The sequence below is a fragment of the Nipponia nippon genome, unplaced genomic scaffold (assembly GCF_047370975.1).
Source record: "Nipponia nippon isolate SJK-2023a ecotype South Korea unplaced genomic scaffold, ASM4737097v1 scaffold_28, whole genome shotgun sequence".
NCBI classification, from domain to species: Eukaryota; Metazoa; Chordata; class Aves; order Pelecaniformes; family Threskiornithidae; genus Nipponia; species Nipponia nippon.
In genome coordinates this window covers 1,998,788-2,020,052 of record NW_028262345.1, presented here as the reverse complement: position 1 = coordinate 2,020,052, position 21,265 = coordinate 1,998,788, and the positions used below count along the sequence as shown (strand labels likewise).

The 21,265-nt window shown below is 42.2% G+C and overlaps 1 protein-coding gene and 1 long non-coding RNA gene across 23 annotated transcripts in view; both read left to right on the top strand.

Moving 5' to 3' along the window:
• The window catches only part of ZBTB44 (zinc finger and BTB domain containing 44), a 41,177-nt gene extending 31,298 nt beyond the window's left edge, over positions 1–9,879 (top strand). For 5 of the 6 annotated variants that reach the window (XM_087763437.1, XM_087763436.1, XM_087763432.1 and 2 more), the window contains 2 exons: positions 1,178–1,478; positions 3,602–9,879. In XM_087763437.1, coding sequence (XP_087619563.1) covers positions 1,178–1,478; positions 3,602–3,884 — 584 coding nt within the window. In that variant the 3' untranslated portion in view covers positions 3,885–9,879. Of the gene's footprint in view, positions 1–1,177; positions 1,479–3,237; positions 3,278–3,601 lie in introns of those variants that run through there. The other variant, XM_087763438.1, reaches the window with a different exon arrangement.
• A 339-nt stretch (positions 9,880–10,218) lies between these two features.
• LOC148054979 (uncharacterized) overlaps positions 10,219–21,265 on the top strand; it is a 35,325-nt gene continuing 24,278 nt past the window's right edge. For 13 of the 17 annotated variants that reach the window (XR_015706069.1, XR_015706066.1, XR_015706072.1 and 10 more), the window contains exons 1-3: positions 10,219–10,506; positions 11,223–11,493; positions 16,060–16,231. This is a non-coding gene — a long non-coding RNA (uncharacterized LOC148054979). Of the gene's footprint in view, positions 10,507–11,222; positions 11,494–16,059; positions 16,232–20,334; positions 20,465–21,265 lie in introns of those variants that run through there. The other 4 variants (XR_015706063.1, XR_015706076.1, XR_015706073.1 and 1 more) reach the window with 4 other exon arrangements.

Sequence of the window (21,265 nt, the reverse complement as noted above, 5' to 3'; positions counted from 1 at the left end):
AGACTTTCAGAGGAAATAGATGCCCTTGGACAGTACGAAAGCATGAAAAGTTTTAGCTCCGCGAGACAATATTCTAGTATATTAACTTGTTTTCACATGCTTAACAAGGAGTTTCAGTGTAACCTTAACTACAGCTTTCTCTGTATAAAAGCCCCAATTAAAAGTTCAGCTCCCGCTTTGAACATTAGGAAAGCAGAGTGAAAGACTGGTGGAATTAACAGCCTGGACTGATGCACATTCAGCCTTTTGAAAAAACCTTTTTTATTCCTTGACAGCCCTATTATGAATAGAGCTCCATATTCCAGATTCTTGGCCTCATGTTTGGATTTCCACACTTTCTGGAGTTCAGACTTTTATTAAACCTTAACTTTTTGGTGATTCAGTCTTTTATGTTGTAATAGTTCTGTTTGGGTGTGATTACGTACTCTCTGCCACTGCAGCATGTTGCAGAGCTCGTATGTTTTAGGGTTTTATTAGTGCCTGTAATAAATGAAAAATGAACTACTAACAGAATTTCTAAATTAATACGAGAAAAAAATGAGAGGCATGAACCTAAACTGTCTTAGAGAGCTGTCTGTCATGCAAAGTTGCTGAAGGTTCTTGTATAGAAAGGTTCCCACGCAATATAAAGGCTGCTACTTCACCCTTTTATCACCATTCGTGCTGCATTACAGGGGCATCCTTGTGCACACAGTCCCCCTGCCAGAACACTTCTCTGAGGCCAAAGGCAGCCAGAAAAAGAGATTGCAATTAAGGGTAGTCTGATAATTGCATTGTTGGGAACCAGTCTGGCACAAGAATCTCCCGAGATCAAAGGAGTTCAAAGATGGTTTGAGATGACTGCTGCATCGGATACTTCTTGGCTGTGGCTCAGGATCTGAGCCATAGTATAATCCATGGAGGCTTATGTTCATTTTAAACTGTGGGGAAGAAGACGTGTGAGCGTTACGGACAGGTCACATTGTTATGAAATTTATTGGCAGCTGGGTCTGAGAAAGTGCAGCTCTGTGGTAATTGTTTCCGCCATTCTAAAGTTAACCAGAGAATTTCTTCCTAAAACAGCGCTTTGCTGTGACTGGCCACAGCTGCTGTCCTTTTGCCGTTAGAAATCTGGAAGGATTTTGCTGGTGACCTCTCATTACAAAAGGTGAACGTTTTTTTGCTCTCTCTTCCGCAGGCATTAAACCATTTCAGTGTGACCGCTGTGGGAAAAAGTTCACCCGAGCTTACTCGCTAAAGATGCATCGCCTGAAGCACGAAGGTAAACGCTGTTTCCGGTGCCAGATATGTAGTGCCACTTTCACTTCCTTCGGGGAATATAAACACCACATGCGGGTTTCCCGGCATATTATCCGCAAGCCTCGGATTTACGAGTGCAAAACATGTGGCGCCATGTTCACCAACTCTGGAAATTTAATCGTTCACCTGAGGAGCTTGAACCATGAAGCGTCAGAGCTAGCAAACTACTTCCAGAGCAGGTGAGGTGCACAGCAAAAACCTAACAGGGAAACTTGCTTCTTTTTTTTTCTTTTTTTTTTTCTTTTTTTTTTTTTTTTTTTCCTAAATCATCTTTTCCTGCTTTCAGGGCAGCCTGCTGTGCCTCTCATCAGGTTGCCAGCTAATTCCAGTCAAATTCATTCTTGCGCCACTCTCTGTTGTATCTGATCTGTCTTACAGCATATAAGCTATATAGGAGGGCACTGAAGAATGGAGTGATATGCAGAAGCTGCTTCTGGGCTACTTAATTTCTCTTTTCAGTAGTGTCCATGGACAGGCTAATGGTGTTAAGCCATAGCGTTCTATACTACGGTATCTGTGGAGTTCTGTAAATGATATGCTATTCAAAATCTTGTACACAGCCTGTTCGCTTACGTAGGGCATAGACTTATTAGTTCATTTTAAGTACTTGCTTGATGGTGGATATTGTGGAAAGATGGCATGACTCCATACCTTTTCTTTTTTCGTTTTCTAGGTAACATATTACTAAATGACCAGACTAATAGGGTTCAAAATAGTAAGGGCCAGTTGGACATCTCTTGTTTATCAGGGCACAAAAGACTTGGCACATCTCACAAATGCACTTCACTAAAGACTATTAAAAGGGTTCTGAGGCACGAGACTAGCACTGTATTCTCATATTGAAATAAATGTTTGTAACTGTTGGAATTTGAGCTGGAAGAATACTAAAGTGGATGAGGGAAATTGGAGGAAGATAGATCTCACAGCTCTTAAATGTATAGAGAGGGTGCAGCTTAGTATGTATAAGTCATCTGCCTTCAGAAACGTGAAAGAAATGTATTGTAAATGTTACGGCATCTACAATACCATCCCTTGTGATTTCTAGACATTATGCTTTTTCCCCTACAAAACGTTTCAGCATTTTGTTCTATTTAGTTATCTCAGAAGTGATGTAGGACGAAAAAATTACAAAACAAACCAGGAAAGCCAGTCACTGTTTTTCCAACAGAATATTGTTTAAAAATACAAGTGCTTCATACCTGTGAGTTTGCACGGTTCTTGTTCTTAGCGTTTGTGCCAAAATTAGAGTGAAAACTCTTAAGGGATGATGCCATGACTGTGGTAAGCATTTTATTGTTGTCGTCAAATTAAATTCAGATTAAAGTATGTGATTTTAGTTGTCTATAGGCCTTCCTTTAGTTTGAATTTACAAACACTAGGTTTTGCATCATGAATTTGGATTTGAAGCAGTGAATGCTGCTGTCATTTAAGAAAAGGACTGCTTTTAAATGGATTATTACCAGGATGAACCAAAGCATACGAACGTGCATATATGTAATATATATGTATACTTGCCTCAAGTACAAACTTACATGTCTGGTGCTGAAAATTTGCGAAGAAGTTTTATTTTCGTTACGTGCTCATGCTCTGAAAATACTACTGGAGAGTTTGGTAGATTTTCTTCGGATACACTGGGCCATCAGTTGGTAAGAGTAAGTTACAGAACTGTTGTCCAGAAAGGACTGAAACGGGAAGGAAATGCAATTCCGTTCTTTTCACAGCAGTGCGATACGGGTCAGCATCACAAAACCCCGCTGCAGTTGGCAGCCTCCTTATGCTTTCAGCAGAACCCTTGCTTCCTCGCCTCATGCTTCTGTTTACAGCCTGTCCACTCTGAGAGGAGTGCTGCTGCTGTTTCTTGGGTGGATCTTGTCTCGGTGGTGGAAAAGGCCCACGTCTTTGCCGGTGCTGAACTCATTTTTGTTTCTATTTTTAAAGGTTGAGTGCTCCCTTTTTTCAATGAGGTTTTCAGTGCCATATGATGTTCCAGACATTAACTTTCATTCTCATCAAGGTGATACAATCTAAATAATAAGAAGTTGCTGTGTAGGAAATATGGATGCAAACCAATGCGAAATAGATGCCTTTGAGTAAATTCTCTGTGTGTTTAAATGAGAACCAGGTTATAGTGCTTAGTGAAGTATGTCGCTGTGATGATCTTAGAGCAATGTGAAATGAATATCTTTGTTCTCTGTGCAATGCAGTATGTAGCTTGTGTGATGTAACTGATACAAAGAAACTGATATCGCTAATGTTTGTGTGAGAAATGACATTTCTCTTCTGTCCTTTGCCCCTCTTCTAGTGACTTCCTAGTACCGGACTACTTAAACCAGGAACAAGAAGAGACCCTCGGGCAGTATGAGCTAGGGGAGCATGGCTTTGAAAGCAACTCTTCTGTCCAAATGCCTGTCATTTCACAGGTGTCGTCAACTCAGAATTGTGAAAGCACTTTCCCCTTGGGGTCTCTGGGTGGGTTGGCAGAGAAGGAAGAAGATGTGCCAGAGCAGCCAAAGACTAACGCCACTGCTGAGGCAGCCGCAGGTGACCCTCCGAAACCGGAGCTGTCATCTATTACTATTGAATAATTCATGGTTTGGTTTCAGTTTTGTTCTTTGGAAAGTGCCTGTGTTTGGTCCTGTACATTTTAATTTAATTTTTTTAAACAAAAGTGGGGAGATTTTCCCTTTTTACTTTGTAAGCTACGCTTTAAACAGAAAACTGCAACAGATGTTACATTATTTTTCATGACTGAACGATCACTTCTGTGAAAATATTTAAGACTGAATGCACAAAAAGATCTTGTCAGAACATCATGGAAGCTGTGATACACTTCTAAAGAAGAACAACTGATTCAGATCACTTTATCTATTTCTTCTTCCACAGTTAGAGCAGCTCATTAAGTTTCTCTTGCTTCTGCAGACCCTCTGGTTAAGGGAAAGAAATCAGAGGAAACCTTTTTAAAATGACAAACAAAAGGATGCATTGGAAATCATTATTGAACAGTTTTGACTAGTTTTGAGTGGATGCTTTAATCTTCTGCATAAAAAAATGACACTTCCTATCTCTGTGCCTGCTGTTTTTCAAAGCGCTTACTGTAACCGTTTTCTTGGAAATGGTAAGCATTTTTGAAACTTAACAGTCACACGCTTTTTAAAAACACATTGTCCCTTTTCATCTCAGATGAATCAGTTTCGACAAACCAAGTGATGTCATGCCAGGTATTCCTACTTCTTATATTCCGGTCCTTTTAGAAACTGCTTGATCAAATAGCCTGTCCAGATTTGCCCATCTAAGGTTAGGCGTGGACATATTACAGTCGGGAAAAGTCTAATGGTGCATAATGAATTGAGGGTGATAGAAAAGTATATAGCCGTGCAAGCCTGACAAGTATCTCACGACTGTATCTTTCTGTAGAAGGGGAGCCACGTACGAAAACGAAGGTGTTCCCAAACTGAAATTCTTAAATCGTGGCCAGATTGTTTGCAGTTCTGGTCACTTCCCCCTATCGTATACACTGTATTTTTACTAATCTCCAAAAGCTAGCTAGAGGGAGTTTACAGATGGGAAAAAATGAGCTCTTTTGTGCATTACTGCACATTTTTTTGTTAATACATATGCATGTATAGTTTCTGAGATTTTTATTAGTCTGTTTTGGACAAAACAAGCAATTTATTCTCTTTAGAGGCCAACTTTCTAACCCAACAGGGGGTTGTTTACAAAAAGCCTATATAGCAATGATGAATTGTTCCTGTTTCAAAACATTTTAAATCCTTGCCAACTCGGTTTATTAAAGGCCATTACTCCAGCTACATACACAGCTCAAGTAAGCAATAAATTGAGAGATTTGCAATTTCATTTTTCCATATTTAGAGAAAGCTGCAAATTTAGAGTGTGGGATTTTCAGAGCAGTGAGTCTTGTTTTGTCGAGGCTGTTTGGGCTATAGTACTGCTTTGAAACCTAAATTAGGAAATACATTAGGAGGCTTGTGATTTTTCTTATTGCTTCTGAAGTTAACTCAGTGTTTGATGCCAAATGCCTATCGCCTACAGATGACATGCTGAGCGAGTAGGTATTACTTGATCTTAGTATTCCAAAGGCATGATATACTCCCTTAGTTTTGAATCTTTTTTTTTTTTTTTAAATTGTTGCTTTCTGTCCAGATTTGTTTTACGCAAACATGAGGAGGAAATGAAACCAATAGAGAAAGGTTGCTCCTGAAGAAACAGAAGGCACAAAAGTTGTATTATATTGCAAGATCAATTTGTATTCAGTTAGCTTAGGCAGCTCTGATGCTCTGTAGGTCTGAGTTGTTTCTACTAATAGCCAACTTTCGTAAGGAAGAAAGTCTGTTGCCCTTTGGAAAGAGCTTAAAGGGTTTCAGTGACTTTAACGATTTTTCTCCACTGTGTTTTAGGTAAAAAACACACATTTTAGTTAAATAGAGTGAAAACAGTTGGGATTTAAGTCCTTTCCAAGTTACTGGAATGACGTTTCTCCACCAGATCCGAAGGGTGTTTTAGAAACATGCTGCAAAGAAGTTCTCTGCTACAATTGAGTCTTGTATGTCTACCTTTGAGAGTCATCTTAAAAGGGCTTGAAGGAGAAATTCTTCTTTTGGGATGCTGTACTGTGAATTAGTCCAGTGTCTGCTGATGGGCTGAATTTAAAGACCAGTTCTCTTCCACTTCTGATTTCCATAACTGAGAAGCCAGTGAGACAAGAAAATGCCTTTTGCTGAGTTTTATCCTGAATTATAGGGCTGTGACGCTGAACTCAAATACATTATTTTCTTTTTTTCCCGATGTTGCTCCACTTTGCAGGTATATGAGAATCCTTTGTGATTCACGTAGTAAAAAGTACTTCACACAGAAACACATTTCCAGACTGTACAGATGTAATAATCAAAGGTGGTTAGATACAGACGGACATAATCTTCTGTTAGAATCTGATAATTTTCACCCATTAGATATTTTGCTAAACAGTTTATTGGTGAGGAGATGTGCAAATACAGAATAGACATATCTGGATACTGGATTTTTAAGACTTCAAATTTTGTGTCAGAAGGCAAAGTGCTTTCTGAATACCAAAGAGAAGGTGGGGGGGGGGAGTTAAAAAGACTTTGTAGCTCTAATCTGTTCTTCCTTGAAAAGAAATGAGTGTCATTAACTGTTAACACCTTGGTACAAGGCAAGTCGTGGGTTTCATTGTTCATTGCACTGTGTTACACATTATTTTTTCAACCCTGTAATCTCTGTGTAACATCTTAATTTAGTTCTCACTTTTCAGTCTGATTCAACTGCAGGAACAATAGAGTTCTTAGAGGATTTTGTTTGTTTGTTTGTTTTAGGGTTGGGTGTACTTGTGAATTTTCCTGTTTGTAATTGTTCCTTGTTAATATCTCTTTTCTCCATAGAAGTGAACACAGATTAAATACAAATATCGTTTTATTTCTCCTCCTGAACTTGTTGGAAGCGTTCAGTTCTTTGAAATGCTGGTGTTCTTCACAGGGTAGATGTAAAAACATAGGACATCGTAAAACAATCTCTGTTGCTTATATGCTTAGATTCCAAATTGAGCGAGACAGATGTCTAACTAAGCTAGAAGAAACTTGCCTTAAACTACACTTGGGATTAAATTTAAAGCATCAATATCTTTCAGTACATTATCAGAGGGTTTTGAACTCTGGCGTGCATTGTCTTTTTTTTACACCACACCACACCCCCCCCCCCAAAAAAAAAAGACCCCGTTATTTGGTATGCATTTCTAGTTCTGCTTGACAAGGATCACAGAATCACAGAATAGTTGAGATTGGAAGGGACCTCTGGAGGTGAGCTAGTCCAACCCCCACGCTCAAAGCGGAGTCAGCGAGAACAGGTTGCCCACTCCAGTCAGTTTTTGAATATCTGCAAACATGGAGACTCCCCAGCTTCTCTGGGAAACCTGTTCCAGTGTTTGACCACCCTCACCGTAAAAAAAGTTTTAGTATGTTTAGATGGGATTTCTTGTATTTTGGTTTGTGCTCACTGAGGAAGGTCTGGCTCCATCTTCTTTACCCCCTCCTATCCAGTAGTTTTACACGTTGATAAGATCCCCCTGAGGCTTCTCCAGACAAAACAGTCGGATCACTCTCAGCCTGTATGGCAGATGCTCTAGTCCCTTCATCATCTTTGTGGCCCTTCTAAGTTGTTTAGAATTTCTTCCAAATAGCTACATGTGTGAGCCATTGCAGCAGTTTCTTTGTCGATGAATAGTCTCCAAATCAATTCACGAAATGATTTATGTCTTGCTTCTGCATATCCTTCTCCCATGTGGCACCAATCTTTGCACTCAGTGGAAGATCCTTTCCTCACCCATTTATTTTGCAAGCAGAGTGCCTTCACTACCACAGAACTAGCAAGGTTCTGCCGTATGCCAGGGACCTGGATTCTCGGAGTCTCTGCAGGGTCCTTACTCCCTGCATACTGTGTAGAGCAGTACGTCTGATGGGAACGATGGGAAAGGAAGGGATAGGTTTTTTCCTGATTTAACGTGGTGTCTTGGGAGAGGGGAAAAAATGCAGAAGCTTTCTATGTGCCTGCGAAGAGCGGAAGAAAAAGAAGTAATGTTTTAGCTGTGCGGGAGATTTCGCCAAGTTGTAAGGGTTTGTTTTGTTTTTCGATGCAGACACATAGCACAACTCCCCTGGAAGTCCGTGGGGATGCCTACACATTTAGCAAATTAAGCTCCCCGTGAGAACTGCTTGTCACTGTTCTTACACCACATTAAAAAAAGATGTGTGTTCCTGATGATTTGTCTGTCTTACTACAGTTTGAGTTCAGTTGTCAGGCTCGCAGATACTATGGTCAAGTCTCTCATACTGAGAGATTAGTAGACTAGGTTATTGAAAATGGTTCTGGGTTCACAAGTATCTTGAGTCTAAAAGGTGTGAATTTAAACTTTTTAAAAAAGTAATAGCTGCCAATGCAGTAAAATATATTTTATAAGACTATGATCCCTATATGTCCCTTACGGGATAAAATTTTATTGTTTTTAAGCTATGGTTTAAAGTTTTATACGAGGGCTTCAGTTGCTTCTTGGTTGCTGGCTTTCCCCTCCAGCCCCAGGACGTAAGAGCACTGAGACTATTGCCGGTCTCTCTCCGAGACAACCATGAAGCATTTTATATGCAAATAGAACGGGAGCTTTGTGCACCCTGCAGGGATGGACAAAATGCAGATGTGGGAGCACGTGTTGCTCCTACGTCCATTGCAACTTCCACACCATCAGAATACGGAAAATAGCTAATTTTCATTCAGATCGATTACATTCGAGTTTTGCTTATAAGGTGAAACCCGGTTTTGGAGGGTTCTCATCTCCAAGTATGGACATAATAAATTCCATAGCATCTCGATGACAGATAAGAGGGTTTAAGGCTGGACGGTGCCTCAGCCACATCAGAGGTCCCTAGTAAATAGAGTCGGTTCAAAGCGTTTGAGGAAATGTACCATAAAAAACAAATGTGAATTTCTTTAATGCAACAGTACTTACTGCTCTGGGTTTTTGTTAACTCAATGTGTGCTATCACAGTAATTCAGTGTCCCACAGGTCTCAACTACAAATCTGGTTGCACTAAAAAAAAAAACGCGAATCAGTTTCTGGTGCTGCCAGCCTGTGTGGCAACTGTACCTACAGTCTTCCTGAGGGTTGCTGAAGTCCCCAGAGGAGTGATTTTGTTTAACCATTCGTTTAGCTGATGCATGCTTTTGATATTCTGACTTATAGCCCTGGCTACACAAAGTTCTTGGACAGCTTCTTTGCCCTGTTCCTGCAGTGCCTTCACTCTAGGTGCTGCCCTGTGGTGAAACCCCGAAGAGGGAAAAGAGTAAGCTGGAGGAAAAAATGTGAATTAAATTATTGTTGGGCTTCTTTGTGCATTTTAGTAACAGTGAAACCCCCTTAACTGTGCCAGTCTCCGGTCACCAGCCGTATATCCAGTCGTCATCTCATCCACAGTACAGCTTCTCTTGTTGATGCTGGCCACAGCTAGATTACTTGGCATGTTTATTGACTTAACAGAATTGTTTTTTGGTTTTGGTTTTGTTTTTTAATGTATACGATGTTTAAATACACTTCACATTTTATATAATACTATCTGGCTATTAGTATTTTTCAGGAACCATAGTTCTTGGTGGCTATATATATTTTTGTGACTTTTTTTGTAAACTAAGTGCCGTTTCAACGTTACAATCATTTTTAGAGTTATTGTAATCAATGTGAATATCATGTTTTTTCAAATCTGTTCTGAGCCTGTAGTGTTTGCTTTGTGATCATATGTGTAATGTATATATTCTGTATAGTTACATTGTATTGAAATACTAGCTTGTTTGATATAAGAAAAGTATGTATTGGGTACCTTTTTGCTAGCCTGGTTGTTTAATCTTTAAAAAAAAATGTTCTAAAATACAAAAAAAAAAAAAAAATCTCCAAACCGGTCCCATTATAGGTCAAAATCAAGGGGGGAGAAAAACTAGTTTTGAGTGTCTTTGGATAGAAACATGAAGCTAAGATTTTTCATTAAAATATTAATGTTTTATGGAGTATATCTTTGCTTTGTGTCGTTATTTAACTATACCAGAGTTTGTCTTAAAAGACTAGCCTTGACCTTGCGTAAAAAGGTGCCACTGTGTTGCTAGAGCTACGTTCTCTTACAACTTTTGCTTATAATTAGACTCAAAATAGTTGAGTGTGAAGAGAACTCACTGTTGCTGAAGCTGTCAGTGGGAGGAAGGTAGTTTAAAACAAAATAAGCGTTAATAAATGATTGGAGAAGTTACATGAGTAAAGAGTATTAAGAATAAAGTACACCTTTCTGTTTAATTTTCCATTGTATATTACATTTCCTTTTGTTAATATTCTCTTTTAGGCTGTATTCTGCAAAAGCGGTGGGGCCATCTTTTGAACGGGGTTTTATTGATGGAAAGCCAGCCAAGAATGAGCCTAATCAAATTAGTCAAAGCAGAAGATGTTTAAAAAGGACAGTAGACAGAGTCATCGTGATCGCAGCTGTGAGCTTCCAAATAGTCATGAAACAGCCTAGAGTCATGGGACGTAAAATACACCTCTGCCGTTTCTGGCAACCCTTCCAATTAAATTAATTTGCCTCCTACAGACCCACCTGTCTGACCGAGCTGGAATGCTGGCTGGATCAACACATAGCTAGGGCACAGGTAGGAAAACGGAAGTTTTGTCACTGCTTGGCTGAAATGATTATAACTCTGCCCAGTAGCATCTGTGAATAACGAGCAGGCTGGCACGGTTAATACACCAGCAGTCAAATTGTGTCTGGCATCTGACACGGGAGTGAAAACGAAAATGGAGAAGCATTCCGTGGTGCAGAGTAAGCAGCCACAGTGAACCGCGGAGGGGGGCGTTGAGAGTTTCTAAATTCCGAGTTCTCATTTTCCTGAGGACCTTGCGTAGGGATGGAAGTATTTTGTCGAAAGCATAATTGGAAGAGGGAACGTACCTGGTCAGGGCTTTGGAGAGAATGAAGTTTGAGATGTAAAGGCTTTGACTCTGTCGGTCTCCCGCAAAAGCAAGAATTTTGCTGCTTTGAAGAGAGACAGACCCAGTTAGGAGTATGCAGTGATGCTTAGCAGACCATTACAAATCTAAAGCCTGTATGACTGTATATGAACATATACTATCATAAAGCTAAGGCAAGACTGCTAAAATGCATACCTTTGATGGATATCGAGGTTCAGGCTTGTGACTCGAGCGGATTTTTCCAAAGCACAGCCATATATTTAAGTTTAGCATGAAACATCTATTTTAGACGTCCTTAACAAAGCAAGTGTACGCTATTGAAGTTTTTCTGTGGCTTCCTTATAGCGTTTAAGCATTTTATTCCTGACAGTAACAAAGTACTATTTCTTTTGCACAGAAGAGAGTGGCTGAGATGAGATTGAACTCGTAGCTACCGAGAACGTAGTAGAGCAGGGAACAGAGTTCTCCCAGGGCTTGCTGCACCGTTCCTACACATGCGATATCCTGGTGAAAGTGAAGCTGCTAAGAGAAACCTGGCTTGGATTATGTATAAAGCGCTTTTCACAAGCTGCTTGTGCATGCTGCACCTCCAGAGTACTGAGGGTAACTCTGCCGTCACCGTTCTTAGAGCAGAGATCGCTGTGAGACCATGAGCGAGCAAAGCAGGGGTAAGTGTGTACATGTTAGAGCCTCGGTTACAGCTCGGTTACAGAGACCTGCGGTTTTCAGTCGTTCTGATTTTTGGGATCTGTTAACACTTCTTTTCAGAGGAGACACGCATTCTCGAATAGCAGACTTACTGATAGTAGCCCCGATTTTCTTAGTTGCCTTTCACAAATCCTGTAGAAATAGGCCACAGACACCCAGAGTGAAAACCATGTGTTTGAAAACCACTCTAAAGGCTTGAGTTAATTGCCTTTGATCATGAGTTGCCTTTGTCTCAGTCACGAGATTTCCTGGTGAAGATTAGAGAGCGACTCACGGGGCATCTATTTGTGTCTCTCACTTGAACCTTTACCTCTGATTTTTAAAATTTGAACTCTTCTATCCAACTTTTGAAGTTAATGACCCCAACGTAAGAGAGGCACTTTGCTCAACTGCATGTTCATTTGCGTGGCTGTGCCACTAGCGCTGACTCTTAGACACCCTCCCGTTTCAAATACAACTGATCGGATTTATGTGGGAGTATCTTGGAGAATACATCCACTGCATTTGGCTAAACTGCATTCCCAGTCTTCCATATGCCTGCATCAAGCTAGATGCTCAGGCCCTGTGTTTTGCAATAATCCCATCATTTAGAAGATAACAGTTTTTTCTCACAAAGTACTGCTTGTTCCCCTGTGCACGCACGCGCGCGCGCACACACACACGATCTGTATGTGCTCATTCAGAAGGAATTTTGAACAACGACCATACAAAAACATCGATTGACCAACTCTTTCCTAGCTGCTTCCCTACAGAAACAGCTGGTATTGCTGTCTTTTTCTCGGTTGATTCTCATCGGATGAAACAGGTTGCTAGCTTAAACCTCCAGCAAGAACCCTGCTTTGCTCTTCGGTTAGCCCTTGCAAACTCCTCTTGAGTTTGGAGTGAAAAGAGAGGTGTGGTTTGCTGTGGTGCTGTGCTCATCTCGAAACAAGCTTCTCCACAGGGAGGCAGGACTTACGGACAAGATATTAACTGTAAGGAAGCCGATATATTTTGTGGACTTGAGAGGGGGTTTTTTGGAGGGCGGGAGCGTTGATGGTACTTCAGTATATTTTTCTCTTTAGTTTTTTCTCCGCGTAGACTCTGACATTTTCCAGACTACTTCTAAGAAAAACCAATGTCAGCTACGAACAGATTGCTGTTAAGTATGAAGGAACATCGAATAAGTTTGGGCAGCATTCGTTTACGCCAAAACAAAGTACAGTCCTTAATTATTTGTTGGCTTAAAGCATTTATGTCTGCAGTGCAGTATAGCTTTCAAACTACCTTGGGCCCAAGATAGCTGTGAGTATGCCTCTGGCATTTGCGCCTCTAGAAAGAGAGAAAACTAATGGTAAAATGGATCATCTGAATTCTTTGGAGGCGGGGGAGAAGTCTCCCAGGTGAGTACACCTCTGAGTCAAAGGGGAATAACCAGAAGTGTTGGGAGAGGAGCAAGGAAACCACGATGTGTTTGTGGGCTGGTGGAGGAGGCGGCTCTCCATTCCAGGATCATTTTTATGTGTGTAAGTGAAGACATTTTGACATACACACAAGGAGAAATGATCCCTCAGGGTTTGGTACGACATTGCTGAAGGGTAACAGTCCACTGGCTTCAGAAGAGCAAGGTAAATTACAATCCCAGTCCACTTAAGCATTTAAATAGTTTGCCTTCCCAGAAACGTGTTTAAATCGCTCCTTAAGAGCTTACTCATTTGGTGAACTTTACTTTTGCCAATTGCTTCTCTGACTCAGCACAGTGTATTTTATAGCCTGTGTATTAATGGGGTGCACAGAACTGTTTTTGGAGAATATGTGTGCATAAACAGACCCTTGCACTCTGTAAAACAAAAGTGGAGAGAAAAGACACCGAAGCGCAGGACTAATAGGCAACAGAGCTCAGAAAACCAAAACATCTCTCCAGGGTAGGGCTTCATCTTCCCACAATTTAAACGAGAAAAAGAACAAAAATCCTAACAAACCCTTTTATATAACTTCAGTGTTGCAGTGATCAGTTTCAGGGTTGACGTGACAGCAATTACAAACAACAGTTATGCAACTGCCTCCTTGATTGAATTGAAATTAATACAGAGAAAGAGCCAAACAAAAAGAAATGGCTTGGGGTTGACTTGTTATGTTTTAAATAAATAAAAAAAGGCTCGGGTCAGCCTCTTTTTTCAAAAGTGAGCGCAAGCCCAGGGTGAAAAATCTCCTTGAAGAACAGACAAAGTGAATTGCCCTTAAAAATGCTATTTGTGTTAGAGGCAGAATTTTGTTTATCTTCTAAGGCGTACAGCTCCTTTTTTTTTTTTAATCTGACAGGTAATTCAATATTTTAATTTTGCTCCAGTTCCTTTTACTTTAAAACTCTCTCTTAAAAACTGTTTAACACAGTGTATCATTAGGTATCGTGATTCCAGCGTCAGTGATTCACGCCATCTGAGGAGAAGGCCCACGTATGCGTCTGTGCGTACACATTATTTCCTCCGCTCACCGTCTGGCAGGCGTTCAGATGGTTTTGAGTGGAAATGAAGGCAACGTGGCTGCTGCGCGTTGCACGGGCAGCGTCTGGTATCTCAGGGAGAAATGCTTCCTTGGAGTGAATACCATTTGGTAGCGCTTGAATTCATGTAAAGAAGACTCGGGGAAATTCTTTGTCTAGCTGGCTGTACTGGCAAAGCCCGAGTCCTGCCTGTATCGTACCGGAGTTGTGCCCAACTCATTTTCTGTGATCTGTCTGATAGAGGCAGGATGCAGTTACTGTTCAGTAGCATTAATGGGACGTTAATTGTGTGGACATGAGCTAACCCCCTGGGATTAATTTGCCGTTGTGAGGTAGGTGTATAAAACAACGCCAGGGCGGATCTCTTATCAAAGAAATCCTGTGGCTTTTCTGTTTCTCCAGGATTTCTCCTGTTGATACAGGGAGTAACGTATCCAGGAAGAGACTGGGGACAGGAGTTAAACCTGTTGCTTCTTTCCTCCTCCTCACCTTTTCCACCCTGAGTAGTAGGAGGCAGAGGCGCCTCAAGCTGGTTGCTTCCACTGGTGGAGGAGGAAGCAGATTTTGGAGGCTCCTACACAAGATGGGTTTGCTATGCATCCCACTGACGTGTGTGCTAGCGTGAGTCCTCTGGGGAATTCGCTACCCTGTATGCAACAGGTTGGGTGAGCAAAGTGCCAAAGAAAACCTGCAGAATATAGCACTTTCACTATTCGTATATGCATGCTCAGCTGTGACGAGCCTTTGTGCTGGATTCCCTGCCAGGCTTGCCACAAGTAGACATTGGACGGGTGGCTTCATCCCTGGTAGCCTTGTCGTTGAGGAAAAAAAGCTGATCTCAAAGCTACCTACCTTAGCTGCCGAGTTTCCAAAGGCCATTTGTTTACACTTGTCTTTCCCGGGCCAGTAACTCAGTGTTGGCGTGCTGTTAGGTGACATGGAGAGTGCAGCGTATGTAGCTACTGCCTTGTCCTTGCTTGCCTTTCCTGCTTCCTTCCTTCCGCCTGTTGCTGTGGATTCTAAGGGAGCGAGGAAAAAGTGAAAGCTCGCATGGCCTTTGACATCTCTCCAAGCCAGAAATAAAGCACTGTGAGGTTAAATTTTATGTTTTGCTTAGCCTTCCCCTTTGGAGACATGAAAGGAATTATAGGAGCTTGATCTATAGTGTGGCTAGGCAGCTGTGATGGGTGCTTTATTAAAGTCTATAGCAATCAAGCTAACACAAACCAGAACCTTTCCCTCTAGCTTTATGTAACCCTTTAAAAAGTGATGGATGTTTTGCAGCAGGAGTGAGGGGAAATCAGTAGGTGAGGTCAAACTCCACAACATGATAACCAGCACAATTAATAGCACCTAACGTGAAATAGGAAGCTCTTGGCTCCCCAAATATTACATGGTTTATAATCCAGGACAGATTGCCTTTAAAGTATGGCTCTCATCAAAAGAGTGGCTATGGAGCTCGCGGTGCAATAAAGCTGTTCCATGGAGATGATCCTTTTCTCTGTCGGTGATATCTTAAGTAGTTTTTTTGCTACTGGTTTTACCCCTCTTTTTCTCAGCGCTATAGGAGCCATGCAGCTTTGGGGGAGGGAACTGGATTCCTTTCTTTCGAGAGCTGGCAGCTGAACTGTTAGCTGAACTCTGGTGGCAGCGGTGCCTTTTCCCCATCAGTTGCCATTTGTGCAAATTCACTGAATCAGCTGCAGAGCTGTAACTGGGCACGATCTGTTTTTGTCTTTATTGCTAGTGATGATGCCAGAAAGCCTGCAGCTTGAATTCCCATCTCAAAGTGGGTTTGCAGGACCCGTGTTCTGAAAAAGCCTTTCTTTTGTTTGCTGTCCAACACAGAGACTCTGAGCTGGATGTTGGGAAAGACAAAGAATCTAACAGCACAAGCACAAGCAACTTGCTTGACATACCAGGGCACATTTTCCTCTCCTTCAGCACCTTGGCTATTTTGATCCCTTAATTAACTGGAGACATTCCATTTTCTAGGTACCTGCTAGTAGACCAGGCAGCTACTTATCTGTCTTTTTTCCTAAAGCCAGAGAAGGAGGAATCAAACCTCAGCAGGAAGAGGGAAGAATCAAACCACAGCAGGAGGAATCAAAGAGAAAGAGGCGATTCCTGCTGAACAAACGTCACACTTACCAGGATATAAAAAAACCAGCCTCCTGGATCTCCTTGCCTTCTCCATCTATGCAGGGGCTATAGGCGTAAGTCTACACTCCATCTCCTCATGCAGTAACTTAGTGTTTTATGCAATGCTGTGTGCTATTACGGCTTTCTCTTACACAGGGTGCAGCCACATCATTTCAGGGTTTCTTGGGTTGTGAGATTGGCACAGAAGCATTCTAGTGCACTCAGAGACTGAGGTCCTCGTGTCCGTAATATTTTTTATGCAACTGCATAAAATTCATTACTGTGTTGTTGTTTTTTTTTTTTTTTTTGTCAGGGGTGTCAAGTATGTCCTCTTTTCTCCTTAAAGCTAACTTTATTCTTAAACTCCTGAAGGGAGACAGGGGGAATGAAGAAGTGGAGTTTTGGTTTTCTAAAAGTGTCTTGGAAAGAAAATTACTGGATTATTGTAATTATCCCCAAAACAAGGATATAAAACCCACAAAACTGGAAACTAATTTTCACTGCAACTTTTTAATTTAGAAAGTAACTTTCATTCTGAGTTGGTGGTTCATTTTGAAAAGACAGACTTTTTTTTTTTTTTTTTTGACAAAATACCTCTATGTTTTTGAAATTGCCTCCTGAAAATGTCTCCGATTTTTTTTCCAGGATATACCTTACTGTTAAAGGTTGTCTTCGTGACTTGGAAGACAGGTAATTTCAGATCATTAACATTTTTCACAAAGAGGACGCAGTTCCCTGCAGGACTCTGGCTTAGCCTTTTGGCAGACTCAGGAAGCCAGCACTCCCTTACTTGCATTCAAGTCATGTTTGGTAGTTTGGCTTTGGGGCAGAGGGGGTTTTGTCACGGCTTTGAAGGCTAGAAAACAAACCCGTAATTCCCCTTGAGAAAACCGAAAGGAACTGCGCTGGAAGATGGCAGCCCACCATAAAAGTGCATCGAGAAGGGCAGGTACTTGCAGCCCTCTTTTGGCTAAGCCATGTGTAGTTCCATTGCCATAACCATGGAGCAAAATGCTTGCCCTCCCTATTCTATTTTTAGAAAACAAATACAATATCATTAAAGCAGGAGAGAGGCTGGACTTAGTAAATCGCATTACCGTATTGGCAGAGTTTAGATTCCTGTCCTGGAAGTGTCCGTAACAAAACAACCTGCTTCATTACCCCTAGGTCCGGCAGCCTTGAGTGAGAAAAAACAGATTTTTGCAAAGTAAAATCAGTTCCGCCGTTACCTTTCCAGCCCACTATCCTTAAACAAAGCAGTTACTTCTTTGTGTAACCTTGTGGTGAATGAACTTCAAGTCTCTTAGCCAAGTCTGAATTTAGCTTGTGTTTTTTTATCTCCAGAGGTGTTTCATTAGCTCAATTACAAGTGACATGTTCCACTATGCACTGCTGACTGAAAAAACTCAGCCAAGCTAAATCCCTCTCCAAATAGAATCCAATTAACCTCTTACTCCCCCTTCCTTTAATCCCCCATGCCTCATGACTTGTTCACAGCCACACCTTTTAAAGAAGACCAAAGTAAACTACCTGAGATAACTATGTACTTAACAACTGAGGTGTTTGTACTTGATTTTTTGGTTTGGTTGGGCTTGGGTGTATGCTGTTATTGTTCAAAAAGTAAGAGCCTATGTTTTTTGTGATGGTGTCCAGTGACAGTTCTCTGTTGCACAACCCACCATTTGGGCAAGTGCCCCACTGTCCCCACCTGTACAAGACAGTAACACGTAGAAAAGTTGTCGAACGCGTTAGATGCAGGCCTCTGTGTAACTGCAGAGACCACCCAGGGACATAACTGTTGTTGCGAACGCGCCTGCTAACGACTCCGTTTGCTTATATCAACTTCAGATCCTGGTTAAACATTGTTTTGAAGGTGGTTAAGGTGCCTGGGTGTAACACTGGCTTCCTGCTCGGGGCTGAGTTTTGCCCTAGATCCGTTGATGTTTTGGCAGCAGCGCTTCCTCGCTGGTGTTGTCAAGACAGTTAGATGCTGAAGTCATCAGTAAGGCATATAACCCTAAATGGATGGGTTGGATCAGTGACCTACTTTAATATACGAGTCTTGCAGAAGTCTGACCTTCTCTCCACGATCCACCCTGAGACCTCAGCACCACGAGCCATTTCATCGCATCCTCTGCGCTGTTCTGGTCATGTGTTGAAGTCTTACTAGCAAGGCAGCGAGTCCATCAGCTGGGGCCAGGAGCTGTGAGTTGGAAACCCGGAGCGCTTGATTTGGCTACAGCCTTGCTTTGCAAATCCCCACAAACATCTCGTTTTCTCGATTTTTTTTCCGTTGTATCCTCAGTCTGTGTCCTGAAGAGCTTGTACTCCCTGTGAATTAGTGGTAGGATTAATTACTGGAATTTTGTCTGCTTGCATGCTCAAATAAGCTCTCAATCTGGGTTGAGATTTAGGCTGCAGCAGTTGTTGGTTTTTGTTTTGTTGGCAGACAGTTATTTTTTAAAATAGTTCTGTTTTCGTCTTATAAGCATTTTCCTCCAAACGTGACTATAACAAATAAGCAGTAAAACTCAAGAGAGTGGCATAAATGTGCTGTTGAGGACAAAGCAGCCCTGGGGACTGATCAGAACAGGTTACAGCAGAGGTGCGAGGTTACACCCCATAAACTGAGGAATACAGTAAAAGACACACAGAAAAACTCAGTCTCTTCCAAGAGGGATGCTTTGTGCGTTTTGTGGGTCTTGGATCAGCACGATCCAACTGTCTGCGTTGCAGCCAAAGCTAGTTTTGGAAGTGTTGCTACAAAGGGCACCATAAAATTTCATATCTTTGTTGGGTTTCACTTTTTACTCTTGGTTTGAAGGGCCTGACAAGCACGTTTCCTAAAAACCTGGTGCGTGGACTGACACTGGGAGTGCTGTATTACTGTCCAAAGTGAGTTAGTGTGTGATGTGGGATAGACTAGAAAAACAGGCATCTGTCTTGGGAAGGCTGACAGGTTCTGGATGGGAGTCGGGATGAGTGCCGACGTGGTGTTTTGGTGGGGCGACACGAGCAGATCGTCCAGACCGGTGCATGCCGGTATTTATATACGTGCGTGCATTTGTGCAGCTTGCTGAGTGATGAAACGGGATGAATGCCCTGTAACGTGGAGAGGCAGCGATGAGGCTGTACTTAGCTGCAAAGTCAATACAGAGAGAACTAGTCTGGTCAGGTTTTCCTCAGACAATTATCTATTTATTCTCTTCGTATAACATCTCTCTCAATCCTTTTTTGGCTTTTCTGCTTTTAATTCTCCTTTCCTCCCCTAAGCTGAGCATCCATCCTTCCTGTCTTTTGCCGTCTCAAGCCCGTTCCCGTCAGCGGTCCCAGCGGCCTTCAGACAACGCGCACACCTCCCCGCTTCCCTCGGCACCGAAAACGGCAGCCTTCTCCTCCCTTCGCCGCACCCCCGGGCAGGGCAGGACTGTTGGCTGCTAAACTCAGCCTATGCAGTTTCTCCGCTCTGGGCCCAGCTAACGTGCCTGGGTTTTACGTAGCAGCGGGCCCAATCCCAGCCCTGATCTAAGCCTGCCTCGAGGTGCTTTCCCCACCTCCCCAACCAGGCTGAGACCTTCACAGGTGTCTGTCCGGTTCCAAGCGTGGGTGAACCACGTCCCTCGGTGCTTCGGGCTGTTTGAAGTCTGCACAGCGTTTCTGTGGCTTTAGCCTATTTCTTCATTTAATGTTTTCTGTTCTTGGAGATGTTTTGTTTCTGCCTATCCCCTTAAGAGGTCAAGTGCTTCCACAGGGAGGTTAGCCTGTAGTTTTCCATGCACCCAAGCTACTCCACACACGAGTGAATTTGTTCTGTGGTAATACAGAGCAGGCAAAACCACAAGTAAATCAGACTGGGTTTTTTTCCCACTTTTAATAACAGTTTACTATTCTGTAAGTGCATGTAAAGCACATGCCCTATTCCCCCAGCCAAGGAGCCTGACAGCTTGTCAGCAAGAACTACCATAGGTCTAGAGTGACTGATTTATACAAGTAAAAGCACACGTGACAAGACCTGGCAGCAGCTTGCTCCTTTTTTTTTTTTTTTTTTTTTTTTTTGCAACGACTTGGCAACCCTCTCTCTTCTCCTTCATCCAAACTTTTGCCTTTTATAGTCTTTGAATAACGCCTTTTCTTTTTTTTTTTTAATGTATGTAGCAGTTTCCCCTCCCTTCTCTTTCAGCCATTTGCTCTCCTTATCTGAATTGGCCATGGGACAGGAGATCTTGGCTTCGCAACAAGCAGTTCTTGACTGAGTACGCACAATCACAAACCTGATTGCCCATGGACTCGTGTTTTTGTGCATGGGGGTGAGTGCATCAGGGCTTCATAACGCTGTGCTCTGATATTCCCATGCTCGTGTGTAGTACATGCTTGTGCTAAAACTCACCTTCTTCCGTAGAAGCGTATGCACGTACATGAGCTCACACGGGTGCGATCGAGTGTTTATTAACATCAGTTCTCATGTTCCCAGTGTGCAACACTCATTTAAGGAATTACACAAATTTATCTGCATATCCAAGCGGGAATTCTTACACGCATGCACACACAAACATATGTAAACCACCCTGCGTAATCATATGGCCTCCAACGTAGATTCAGACTTGATTATGTACGAAGGTTTATTGATTTGCTCTTTCTCACTCAAGCCTGCATTCAGGTATAGGCTCATTCGCAGCTGTGCAGCCACGCGGTTTCTCAGACACAAGCATTCTTAGGCACAGACAGTCTCTCACACATAAGCTTATAGATTTATGATTTGTTGTGAGACTGGAAAACAGCTGCTGCAGGCTAATCAAATACAGCAGAAGATTTAATGCAAAATATTGAAAAACACTGTCTGGTAGGAGGGTGAAATTCTGAAAAACATGCTGGTCTCATGGCGCTAGGCCAGAGCAAGAAGATTTGCACCTGGCCATGATAAACGTCAGCAACGGGTCTGGAGGAGGCTGCTGCACCCTTAGAGGGCTGCCAGATACACGGGCTAAAATTCACATTGGGTTTGGCCCTGCGAATAAGCTACATAAGTTTGAGGCTGTGGTTTTTCAGGGGCACGCAAGCAGAGCTGCTTAGCCTGGACTGGTGGGAAAGAAGGGTAGTCCAACTCGAGC